Source organism: Mercurialis annua, linkage group LG2 (genome assembly GCF_937616625.2).
Source record: "Mercurialis annua linkage group LG2, ddMerAnnu1.2, whole genome shotgun sequence".
Classification (NCBI taxonomy): Eukaryota; Viridiplantae; Streptophyta; class Magnoliopsida; order Malpighiales; family Euphorbiaceae; genus Mercurialis; species Mercurialis annua.
Genome location: NC_065571.1, coordinates 1,618,903 through 1,631,537, shown reverse-complemented (window position 1 = coordinate 1,631,537; position 12,635 = coordinate 1,618,903). Strand labels below are relative to the sequence as shown.

At 30.8% G+C, this 12,635-nt stretch overlaps 2 protein-coding genes across 2 annotated transcripts; one reads left to right on the top strand and one right to left on the bottom strand.

The window, feature by feature from the left end:
* Nucleotides 1–3,212: 3,212 nt before the first annotated feature.
* On the bottom strand, nt 3,213–5,123 carry LOC126667054 (uncharacterized). The gene has a single exon (XM_050360019.2). It carries the CDS (start codon nt 4,885–4,887, stop codon nt 3,433–3,435), a length of 1,455 nt encoding a protein of 484 aa, XP_050215976.1. The 5' UTR covers nt 4,888–5,123; the 3' UTR covers nt 3,213–3,432.
* A 2,920-nt stretch (nt 5,124–8,043) lies between these two features.
* Nucleotides 8,044–11,127, top strand: LOC126667325 (protein FAR1-RELATED SEQUENCE 5-like). The gene is made up of 5 exons (XM_056104561.1): nt 8,044–10,225; nt 10,327–10,469; nt 10,554–10,631; nt 10,706–10,792; nt 11,062–11,127. The coding sequence occupies exons 1-5, from the start codon at nt 8,044–8,046 to the stop codon at nt 11,125–11,127; spliced, it is 2,556 nt and encodes an 851-aa protein (XP_055960536.1).
* Nucleotides 11,128–12,635: the final 1,508 nt, after the last annotated feature.

Below are 12,635 nucleotides of genomic sequence, written 5' to 3'. Positions count from 1 at the left end.
AAACCTTACTATTACTTTTCTTTTTATGTGCTGTCTACCATTTTAAGGACAAACAGCACAAAACCTTGTTTAAGAAAGTTGAGACCCAAAAAGATGCATTATCAGTGGAAGGTGGGGCTACCCAAAAAAAGAAAATGGAAAAAACGACTAATAAAAATAATTAAACAAAGGCTAAATGATAAAAAACCAAAAATTTCACTTATATCCAAACCTTTTAAAAATGTTCATATAGTTTCAAAACACGAGTTTTTGCTTCAAAAATATCCATCCACTTAAACACACATGTGACGGAGTTCGTCTCTCAGATAAACAAATGAATATTTTTGAAACAAAAACCCGTGTTTCGAATGATATGGACACTAAACATAAATGAAATTTTAAATAAACATTTGGCGTAAACAAAATTTATAATAGTACATTTAAGTCTTATGGTAATTTTTTTTATAAAATTATATTGTATACAACTGACTATATTTATCATTTGAACTGTATTTTTTTACATTTTAATATAACATTTCTTTTGTATATGTATTTTCTTAAACGTATTTTTCATTTTATGTATTATATGAATATTTTATTTGATTTTTATATTTTTTTAAATAAGTAAAATTGAACTATTTTATATTACTATTATATATATAAATATATTTACAATGTTTATTATTGAATATTAATAAATGTTAATAGTTCTTACTTTTAGATGAAAATACATAATAAATTACGCGAGTTATAAAATACTCCCTTCTTCCATTATAATTGATGTTTTAGGTAAGAAAATATAATCCAAATTATTTAACGTTTTCCATTTATCAATGCATTTAAGCAAATATTTTCTCTACATACCCCTGCTTATTATACACAGCTTTTAAAATGAGTGGTGGGTTACAAGGTTAATTAATGACTAAGGGAGCTATTATAAGGACATAATAGTATTTTACATATCTATTAATTACATTTTTTAATTTGTGTGAAAAATCTTAAACATCAATTAAAGTAGAATGGAGGGAGTAATAAAACGGTATTGATGATAGTAATATAAAATAAGATATAAAAAGTATATAGAGGTTTTTTGTAATTGATAACGTAGCACATCTAATAGGGGCGAAGCAACCTCGCCAGGAACGAACATCGCTAAGTCAAGCATTTCACCGACCTGGTAACTACGTCCGACCTTCTCAGAATCATAGATAATGCGACTTGGGGGGTCACCGGATCGATGGGTATTCGAACATCATCCGAGACACTCATGGCTGATAAGGTTGGACCCACGATTCTATCCGAGCTCCTATGTTCATAAACCCGAAAGACCGGACCATACGACCCGAGTTTCGAGACATTCTCAAATACCAGAACCATGATAACTTGGTCCCCAAGTTATCCGAGCTTCAGAGTCTGACCGGGCTCCGAGGTTTTACCCAGAAGCACACGCTCGTGTACCAGATCCTGGGACCACATAAGATCTTCTGACAGGTACGTGAGAAATGTTCCCTCTGACACACCTAACAAACCGCGCTTCCTGCAGGGATATTCTTCCACGTGAGCATAACCGAATTCTGGGAACACTGGGCTCACAGCCTGCCAGCAAGGCAGGTTTGTCCTTAAATCCTAACTATAAATAGAGGGTTTAAGGACAAACCCTAGATAATTTCTCTTTTCTACTCTAAGAACTCTTTTTTTCTCTTCTTCTTCTTTCTCTACCTCAAAAACCTTATTTGAGCGTCGGAGTGAACGTCCGGTGACCCCCACCGGAGTTCCTTCTAACCTCTGTATGTTTGTGGTGTGCAGGTCGATAAAGCTCGGATCCAGTTTGGTGATTTATCAGTAATGTAAGAAATAATATAAGTGGTTGAAGATAAAAACTTATAATTGTAGCTAATTTTATGTAAATAATGGATTGAAAATGGTCTAATTCAAATAATTGTTTTTTCTTTCCACCTAATTTTTGGAATAAGGAGTTGCACAAAGTTGATGACGTGTCTAATCCCAATATCACGACAGCATCTCATCCAAGATCTCCATTGTCAAAAGTCAATAGTCAATACTTAAAAGAAGTTCTTAATAGTACTAATTTCTAGCTTTTCTTTTTTTGAGGAAACTAATTAGCTTTTAATTGCTTTAAAAAGCTAGTATTTCACTTTGTTGGAAAATATAGCCAATTTCACGCTTTAGTTTCTATTTTTGTATATTCGGAAAGAGAAGAGCGTTTGTGAGAAAAAATGAATCCACGGTTTTGACAATTTGTTGTCCGGCACTTGTACTATTTAAAGTACAGCTCGTTGGTTTACGCTTAGTCTTTGGTTTGTGTTTTAAATTATTATTTGCCTTTAAGAAGAAAAAAAACTCAAGAAAATAGCATAACCGTAAAAAAAATTATTATGTTGGATATTCCTTATTTTCTGAAAATATATTGATCTTTCATGATTAAAAAACAAAAATCTTTAACAGCCCTAGTTTCATATTTTCATCCAATTTCAATTTCAATTTCAATTGCCTTCTCTATTCATCTAAATCAAATCACATTCTCTCCATTCAAAATTCAATAAGCTTTATTTTATTTTATTTTATTTTATATTTTGTTAATAATTCATAGTTTTTTTATTTGATAGTTTTAAATTTAGAATAATTCATTTAAGTTTGTGTGTTTTATAAATAATAAGTAAACTAATATTATTTATTAATTTTAAAAGGTTTAAAAATCTTTTAAAATTCCTCCCAAATGATAATATTATCCGCCTAAAAAAATCTAAAAATATTGCTTAGCTGAAAAACATATTTGACTAAACAAAATTGTCTCTCTCTAAAGTAAATTTTCGGTTTTGCCAATGGAAACTGTATTTATTTTGCCATATGAAATACTAGTTTGAAATGCATTTTTCAGATATATTTTGAAAAAAAAAATGTGCAGGGACGGCCCCTAAATCAGAATACTCCTTTAAATAATAATATAATCTGATTGAAAATCTCTATATTTATTTTAAAAACAATATATAATTTTATTTTTATTATATTATATTAATTTTATTAAAAATTTAACAATAAAATATAATAATTTTTATTGAAGAGGATTAAAGATTTTACTCACACCCTCATCAAACTCAATGTTATTTATAATAAGTCGGGCTCTCTTACTATTTGAGTAAATTCATCTCGTTATCGAAAATACTAATAGAAGAAATTTAAAAATAAAACAAAAATAATCAATTAAAATGATATGATCAAAAAGAAAAATTGTATTAATTAAATTTAGAGAAATAACATACAATTAGATTCGACCAATACAAAATATTCTTTCAAATTTTTAACAAATTGTAATATATGAATAAAGAGACCAAAAAGAAGAGGAAAAAAAATAGGAAAGAATAGCCGAACACAAGCATCAAGTCCCCACAAAACATCTCAGGCGCATTTTAGCAAAAACTGGTAAGTTAGTTATCAAAGAAGACTCAAATTACCCGTGGAAGGGACCCGCTTAACCCGACCCATATTTTTCTTATTTCCGGGTCCATTACCGCCGCAAACAATGGAACATTCAAGACCACAAAACGTCCCAAAACAAGTAAATGCACCATCTCCGCCGCTACTACGCCTTCTGGCATGGCTGATTTCGCGTTTCCGGTCGACGGCGACACTGCTCATCGGATAACTCGACAATTCACTACGGTCATATACCGGCGGCAGCTCCGCTCGCCACCTTTCTAATTTAGATTGCAGCCCTTCCATGGTACTTTCTAAGCTCCAAGAACCCATTATTTCACTCTCTGTTTCTTCTATAGGATGTTTGTTATTCCTTATCATCATGGCCGCCACCTCCGACGCCGACGGACCGAGTCCGAGTTCCGATTCCGTCACGTGATGCGGCGTTTTTGCTCTATTTGTCGGTTTTGGTGTTCCGAATTTGAAGCTAGTTAAGGAACTTAGAGCAGTTTTCACCGGAGATTTACGGGTTGGCGGTGGTGTGTCGCCTGAGTTACTCTCTGACCCGTATTTAGATTTGGTTAACCCGCCGACGGTCGAGTCAGGATTCAGAGGAACGGGTTTCTTGGTCAGTTTCTGGATGATTTCCGAAGTTAATATCATAGAGCTAGCCATTGATGACTGTTTCTTGAAACTTTTGTAGCCGTTAATATTTTCTTTCTTGATAATCTCCGACCCGCTTATCATTGAACCGCCTTTTTTTTGTTTTTTGTTTTGGATTGTAGTGTTCTCAACCATTTCTGATCCAACCATCGAACTGCTATCACTTTTTGTTCGCCGGAGGTCCGGCTTAGGTATCCACGGGAGCAAGAATTGATTCTGATTATCATCGCTGCTCCGGTCATCGTCTTTGTTATTATGATTATAATTATTATTTATAGGCTTCTCTTTTCCACCCATTAAATCACGATAACCTACGGCGGAGGCGCTGATCTGAGAATACAACGGCATGCTTCTCATCGACGTATCAAGAATCGCTACGCCAATATTGAGAATCCCCTGAGGACGGCCGGAACGACGGCGTACTTGAAGCGCGACAAACCGCATAGTGTCCAGCTGAACGTGGTGCTGCTGCTGTTGCCGAGGCTGTTTCTGTGGAGGAGCTAGGTTTCCGACGAGAACGCGGATTGTTCCCACGTGGATGTCTTTGAACCAATTTGAGGCGTAGATCTCTATCATTATGGCGGATGTTTCGCCGTAAAGAAACTCGTCATCGACCCGGAAAACAAATTTATCGTTCCATGTAGGGTTATTATGGCCTTGAGTGTCGACTCTCGTTGAAAGTTTCCGGTCAGGATGAACCCATGCAATCGCATACGTTCGCATTTTACGTGAAACTGGGGCTAGATCTTGGCCGGAGATAACATTCAGCTCTAGCAATTGAAATGCTTGACAAAATACATTTCGAGCCATTCTTCTTTATTTAATTTAATTCCGAACGACCGGAGAGATCGAGAAAGAAGAAGAAGAGGAGGTGGAAGTTTAATCCACTCGCCGTCCTAGAGGACGACGAGGGAATAAGAATTCATGTGAAATCAGGTGAATTAGGGTTTGATTGTAAGCTTTTTTAGCTATTTCTTTTCTTGATCTATTTTTCCTTTATTGCATGTGCATGAAAATATAGTGAAACCAATTTTAAAAAAAGATAGTTAAAAAAATTGGTATGTTTAAAATTGGATATAAGAGGTATAAGAGTTGAATAGAAAATAGTTGAAAGGAAAGATTAATATATGGTTGATAAAATTAATTAGTTGAAAATATAGGTCATCAGGTGTTGATTAATTAGTTTCTGTTTTATTTTTTTAGGTTAATTAACAAGTTCCAGCTATATCAGAGTAAAACATTTCTGTAATCCAGAGCTCCACTTGTGAATTTCATATTAATCTAACTATAATTAGAATATATTATTTGTCATTTTCTAATTAATCTCCAGTTAATTTATTGTTAACGACTCAAATTTAATTTATGTTTTTCTTATTATACACAATACTCAATTGGGCATGTCTAATTATTCTAGATTCATTTTAAAAATGATAATGGACATCTGAATCGGTGTGAAGATTTTACTCTATTCTTTAAAATACAAACATACCGATATCGATATACAATTTAATTAGGTGTTTAATCTCTCAATTAATTAAGCCAGCAATTAGAGTATAGAGTGTGTATACATACGTCTTGAACTAAAAATTGATAATTTCTCTTTAAAAATATCGTTGTTACATTCTTTTACTATTTTAGATATAACTAGATAGACTAATACTCATAATAACTGCTAATAGGAAGTTTAATTCTTATTAGTTTATTTTTCCATTTCCTCTGTATTTTTCTATCTATCTATGTTAAAAAAAGATAATACTGTTGGATATATATATACTTCTTGATCCTCAGTCTGATTATATGTGATGAGCTAATTGTCGTTTTCTTCTGTATATTAAGAGCATTTTCAACTCGATTTTATTTTAGAATGCATGTGGTCTCATTGTATACATAATAAATTAATAAATATAAAGTCTTATACCTTTATAAGAAACTAATTAATTTGTGGTCTCATTGTATACACAATAAATTAATAAATGTAAAGTTTCACATCTTTATAAGAACTAATTTATATTTTAATGACTTCACTAATTATTTATTTAATTCATTAATTTTAATTTATAAATTATATTATATAACAAAATAACATAATCCAAATATTATAATAGTTCTTATATTTTTTTATTATATTCTTTTATATACAATCAGTAATAAAATTTTATAAGTAATTTAATAATAAAAAATTTATATATACTATAATTTTTTGTATAAATAACATGTATATTAGCACAACCTCAAAAATGTGAATGACAAACAAACATAAGGTACATACTTAAATCAACTAGACTGATCAGTTATAGAAAAAAATCTAAATTTATGAACATTATTAGCCAAATAATTAACAGTCTGATGATAAAGTTACAAAAAACCATTGCATTGCAAATAGAACTGTAAACTAAAGTGTCAATCAAAATGTGCTTATTCTTGAAAATCCATTTCTAGCCTTCATAACTCCCTCCCAATATACCAAAGTAATTGGTCATAACTCACATATATAACATAATTCACACGTTTATCTCTCTTATTTAAATATCAAACGATAAATTTTTATTTTTATTAACATTTTAGTTTTTCAGTTTAGTTTTTGTTTAAATTAAAGTATATAGTATTAACTAACAAACATTAAATTTCCATTAATCTTTTAGTTTATTTTTGTCATAAATATATATAATTTTTTTTTGTTTTTGAAATTCAATGGTCTAATAAATCTAATTTGATTTGTTTTACTTTTCTTACGTTTATATTTTTTTATTTATCTTTTAAATTATGTTACATTGTTTACTTTCTAAAAATAAAAACATTAATAATTATTAAAAGACTATATTAAAGTTGATATCATTTTTATTTTTTATTTTATCAGAGACATGCATACCTGGAATTATCAAAAATTTGTTAGTATTATTATTAAACCTGTGTTATTTTTTAAAGAAGTTGAAACAACTGGCTGTCGAGAGGTTCGGACACCCATGACCTTGAGATGCAATGGAAATAACATGGCCATCATACTAGGCCTTCACATGCTATAATTTTATGGATCATATGTGTTAAAAATATAATTTTAATTGAGTTTTTAATTAAATTTTTTGATTTAATCGATTAACATCAAGATTAAACATAGAATTTTTTTTGATTAACATAAGAACTGAATATAAGATAACAATAAAAGGAAGAGATCATATATATTATCTGATTTTCTAATAAAAGTGATTGAATATAAATTATGGTACATGTGAAGAGAAATTCTTAGGTAGACTCGGTCCACCACGTTATCCGTGGACCGAGCCAATAATATAACGCCAAATCATTTAATGATGCCACATCACTAAAATATTCATAATTGATATCATTAAATATTTCAATTTTTTTTAGGAAAGAAAAATCTTTCCTCTCTAATACGCAGCCCTATTTTCATCGTCATTCACTGTACAAGGTTAAACATGACCATTAATTTTTGTCCAATTGGTTGATGCATCACTGTGTAAGGGGAATATTGTTAATTATGATGATAAAGCTATTGCTTTTATGTTTCTGTAAGGATTAAGGTCCATTTTATTCTTAAAATTAGCCATTATATACTTTTAAGGTGCTTGTAATTATTTTGCAGGAAACTAACGGAGGAGCTGCGTGAAGAAGCATATAAAATTTTGATTCCCGTTGATTTTATGACTTTAGATATCTGATCGCAATAAAATTAAAAATCATTGACGGTGTCGAACTGGATAACTAGGTAAGAATAAAATTCATGTATGTACTGTGTTTTTCCTTAAAAATTACAGCAGTATGTAAATTTAAATTTCATCTATTTCTATTTGGTGCATGAGATCAAAAACCTGTAGATTTTAAAGAGTTGTATAATTTGCTCTGTCTTTCATAGTCTAATTTGAAGTAAATTTAAGTTTGTTGTCTTTCATTCAAGTTTGCTCGATCTTTCATTTTTTAATTTGCAGCTAATTTTATTTATTTGAAGGAATGGAAAATCAAGAATTTGAAGGAGCCAATGACAAGATAGGACTTAATCAAGATAATGAATCAGTTGCTGATGATACTAATGTCTCAAACCAAAAGCTTACACATGATCAATTATTAAAAAAAGTGGTGTACAACGAAGAACAAGCATATGAGTTATATCGAAATTATGGATTTCGTATAGGATTTAGTGTGAGAAAAGGTAAACAGTCATATTACAGTGGAACAAAAAATATCAAGACAAAAGATTATTATTGCTCAAAGGAAGGTTTGAGACATGATGATAGAAATAGTGAATCAAGTTTCAGTAAGTTAGATACAAGAACTGGGTGTAAGGCTATGATACGCTTTGATATTGATGAACAAGGTGTATGGAGAGTGAATCGCTTCGCAGATGAACATAATCATATATTAGCTTCACCAACAAAAAGACATTTACTAAGATCCGTACGATCAGTTTCTCTTTCTAAAGGAGTTGTATTGAATTCTATGGTTAATGCCGGTATCCGAACAATCGATGCCTATTCATATATGGCGGAAGAAGGTGGAGGCGCTGAAAATATTGGGTTCACAAAAAAAGATTGTTATAATTATATTGATGTAGAGAAGAATAAATTGATCGAAGTTGGAGACTCTCAAAGTTTGGTTAATCATTTTAGACGAAAGGCAAATGAAGAGGGAGAGATGTTTTATTGGGATGTACAACTTGATGAAAAAGGAAGAATGACACATTTTTATTGGCGAGATGGTAGATCTAAAGTTGATTATGATAATTTTGGCGATGTGGTAGTCTTTGATACCACATACCGGACAAATAGATATGACTTAGTATGTGCGCCATTTGTGGGGGTTAACCATCATTGGAAAAACGTGATGTTTGGGTGTGCATTTCTCTTAGACGAGAAAACTGAAACATTTGAGTGGTTGTTTAATACTTTTCTGGAGTCCATGGGTAATCGAGCACCTGTAACTATTTTTACAGATCAAGACAAGGCAATGGAGAAAGCAATAGAAAAAGTGTTACCTACTACCCGCCATCGTTTATGTCTTTGGCACATCTCTAAAAATGCAGCTTCTCATTTAGGTACACTGAACTCTAATCAAATATTCCATAATCTTTTTAATAAATGCTTGCAAGGGTGCGAGTCCGAAACAGAGTTTGAAGAAACATGGGCTAAGATGATCATGGAATATACTGATGGAAAAAATAAGTGGCTTAATAAGATGTATAAAAGAAGGTTTAAATGGTGCACTGCTCTTAATAAAGATATTTTTGACGGCGGGATAAAATCTTCTCAGAGAAGTGAGAGTACAAACAATGTTTTGAATGGCATAGCTAATAAATCCACTTCTCTTACGAAGTTTGTGATTGCATTTGAGAATATGATAAAAAAGTGGCGAAAGACGGAAGGAGAAGATGATTTCAATTGTTATCAAAAAGCTCCCACTCGTGCGATTAAATGCAGTAATATTCTAAGAGATGCAGCTCATATTTATACACACAAGTTGTATAAATTATTTGAAAAGGAATATCTTGATGGATGTGGAGCTCTCAATTTCAAAGAGGTTTTATGCGAGGAAGGAGTTTTGAGGTACGATTGCACGATGCAAGGAAAAGATTCAAGAATAAGAGTTGTGTTTTTTAATATGACTTCTATGGAACTACATTGTTCGTGTAAAAAATTTGAGACTCTTGGTTTATTGTGTTCTCATGCATTGGCTATTCTACATTTCAAAAATATATTTGAAATCCCAAAGCAATTTATTTTGAAGAGATGGACCAAGGAAGCAAAGACAAGAATTCATTCATATTGCATAAATAAAGAGTCTTTAAATGATGGGCGTGAAGTTGAAACTGTATGGCGAAATCAAGCAATGTCGTATGCCTATGATATTGTAACAATGGGACAAGAACATGAAGAAACAAGACAAATTTTATGGCGGATATTTCATGATGGGCACAAAGAACTCAAGAACTACTTCAAGGATTTAAGTTCAAATAATCATCCTAACAAGAAGAATTGCAAAAGTAGCAGCATCTGTAATGGAGATAATAATGAAAAGCATGTGTTAGATCCTCCTATTGCTAAAACCAAAGGAGTTTCTAATGCAAGGTTTAAAGGTTTTTTAGAGAAAAAAAAAAGGAAAAAATTATCACAGAAAAAATCCACAGATAAAAGCAGAGGTAAGAAATGATCACATTATTACTATTACTTTTTATATTTTTTATTATGGATTTGTTCTTATTGTGTTTATAATTCATGTATTCTTGGTTGGTAAAAAAAGTGCAAACAGCTCTTGATTTCGATAAAGCTGACAATATTAGGCAAGAAGTTTTTCCAACTATTTCATCAACAATTCAGATGGCTTCTATTCCACCTGCCTTTCCAACTCTTTTGAATCAATCTGTGAACCTCAATTTGCATCCTGTAAGTTACTTTTTGCTGCATACATGTATAACATGTGCATTAGTTTCATTAATGTTAATTCTAATAAATTCATATTTTATATAGGTACAATCTTGTCATGGTTATGTGCCTAATATATCCAATGAAGTTACCGATTTTACGTGGAATATGTCTTCACAGCAGGTACAAATTTTTTTCATACTTTATTATAAATTTATATATAAACTTTAAAACTAACTCATTTCTTATTAATTTAGAATCCATTTATCAACTTGAATATGGATGAATCAAATCTCCCATTCACTTCTAATTTGCAAGGTGTTTTTTCAAATGATTTATATGAGGTATGGATATATTATTTACATTTTATTTTATTTTTTCGACTTTGAATACAATTTTGATGGAAGATACTTCTCAAATTAATAGGAATCCAGTTTCAAATGGAGGTCTCATAACTTAAGAATGTGAAAATTCTTACCCAGGTAACAATAAAAAAATAATTTACTCATTTGGTCTATATTTATTTATAAATCACTCTTAAATTATGTTGCTATTGTTGATTTCAATTACCTTGTACTAGAATTGACTGTTGTTTTCATTTTTATTTATGCAGTTTAAACTTTCAAAGGATATAGAATTCATGGATTGCTCACGAAGAACATTTTTGTGCCGTTGTTGAAATATTAGCTTCTCTGATGTTGAATATTTGTTCTAATATTGCTGAAATAGTTAAGATTGTATTTTTTTATCGGAATGTCCAACTATGTTAGTGGAATTGATTTTATTTTTATCAGAGGGTCCCGAAATTACTGAAACGTTTTTGCTACTATATTCAATTATGCTCATGTAACAAATATAATGCCTGATTTAGTTCAGTAATTAAAAGTCATTTTTAATAGCGAAAAATGGTAAAGCATATGTTTACAAATTACTTATTAAACAGTTTATCATCGATTCTTCTCTTCCAGTTTGTCCTATTTTATCTGTCAAAATTAAAATGGTCATTCAGTTGATATATTGGTTACAAGCACAAAAATCATTCCTGCAGCTAGCATATATAATTGTAAAATATAAATGATAAAAAATCTGAACAAGAATACACTACAAGAATTGATATTCATCATTGGTCCCTCTTTTTTAATTTGCAAAACTCTCTATTTCAATATTGATTCAAAAGGTTCATATTTTAGACAGACAGAAGTTTCTTTAATACATATAAGAATTCCTGCGTTAACACCACCTGTTGGGTTAATGAACTTTGAAACTGATGGAGGATTAGAAAACATATTGTTTTTCAATTTTAGCAGAGCTAGCTTCTCTTGAGCTGCTGAAATTAGTCACCAATTATTTGACATATGATTTCTTAGCATGTTCTATAATTCGTCTATCACTATTAATGATGTAGATAGTTAAATTAATTATGATGGTTGAACAACAATACCAAATAATCATATTTTCTTGTATACATTTCAACAAACACCTTGAATATGGTTATAGAAAATATTAAACAAACACCTCTTAAAAAAATAAAAAATAATCAAATCTTATTTTTTTTTCATTAACATAATTCATCATGCTCTTTCTCTTCCACTAGTGCAATTAGAATTTCACAAAAAACCCACATCAAGCTTCTTCACGCAGCTCCTCCGTTAGTTTCCTGCAAAATAATTGCAAGCACCTTAAAAGTATATAATGGCTAATTTTAAAAATAAAATGGACCTTAATCCTTACAGAAACATAAAAGCAATAGCTTTATCATCATAATCAACAATATTCCCCTTACACAGTGATGCATCAACCAATTGGACAAAAATTAATGGCCATGTTTAACCTTGTACAGTGAATGACGATGAAAATAGGGCTGCGTATTAGAGAGGAAAGATTTTTCTTTCCTAAAAAAATTGAAATATTTAATAATATCAATTATGAATATTTTAGTGATGTGGCATCATTAAATGATTTGGCGTTATATTATTGACTCGGTCCACGGATGACGTGGTGGACCGAGTCTACCTAAAAATTTCTCACATGTGAAAGATTTGAAAATAAATTTCCTACTATTGGTTGTGATGTGTACGTTACATGAAGGACATGTGTATCTTATAGACAGGTGTAAGTAAATTAAACTTCATTACATGCATATGAATGATAAACCTCAAACATACAATTATTGGCTGAATATATAGT

Excerpts from the sequence above, each read along its gene's own strand:
- LOC126667054 (XM_050360019.2), bottom strand. The coding sequence starts at position 4,887 with ATGGCTCGAAATGTATTTTGTCAAGCATTTCAATTGCTAGAGCTGAAT.
- LOC126667325 (XM_056104561.1), top strand. The coding sequence starts at position 8,044 with ATGGAAAATCAAGAATTTGAAGGAGCCAATGACAAGATAGGACTTAAT. Across the intron at positions 10,226-10,326 it reads ATCCACAGATAAAAGCAGAG|TGCAAACAGCTCTTGATTTC; the intron begins GTAAGAAATGAT and ends TGGTAAAAAAAG. Across the intron at positions 10,470-10,553 it reads TGAACCTCAATTTGCATCCT|GTACAATCTTGTCATGGTTA; the intron begins GTAAGTTACTTT and ends TATTTTATATAG.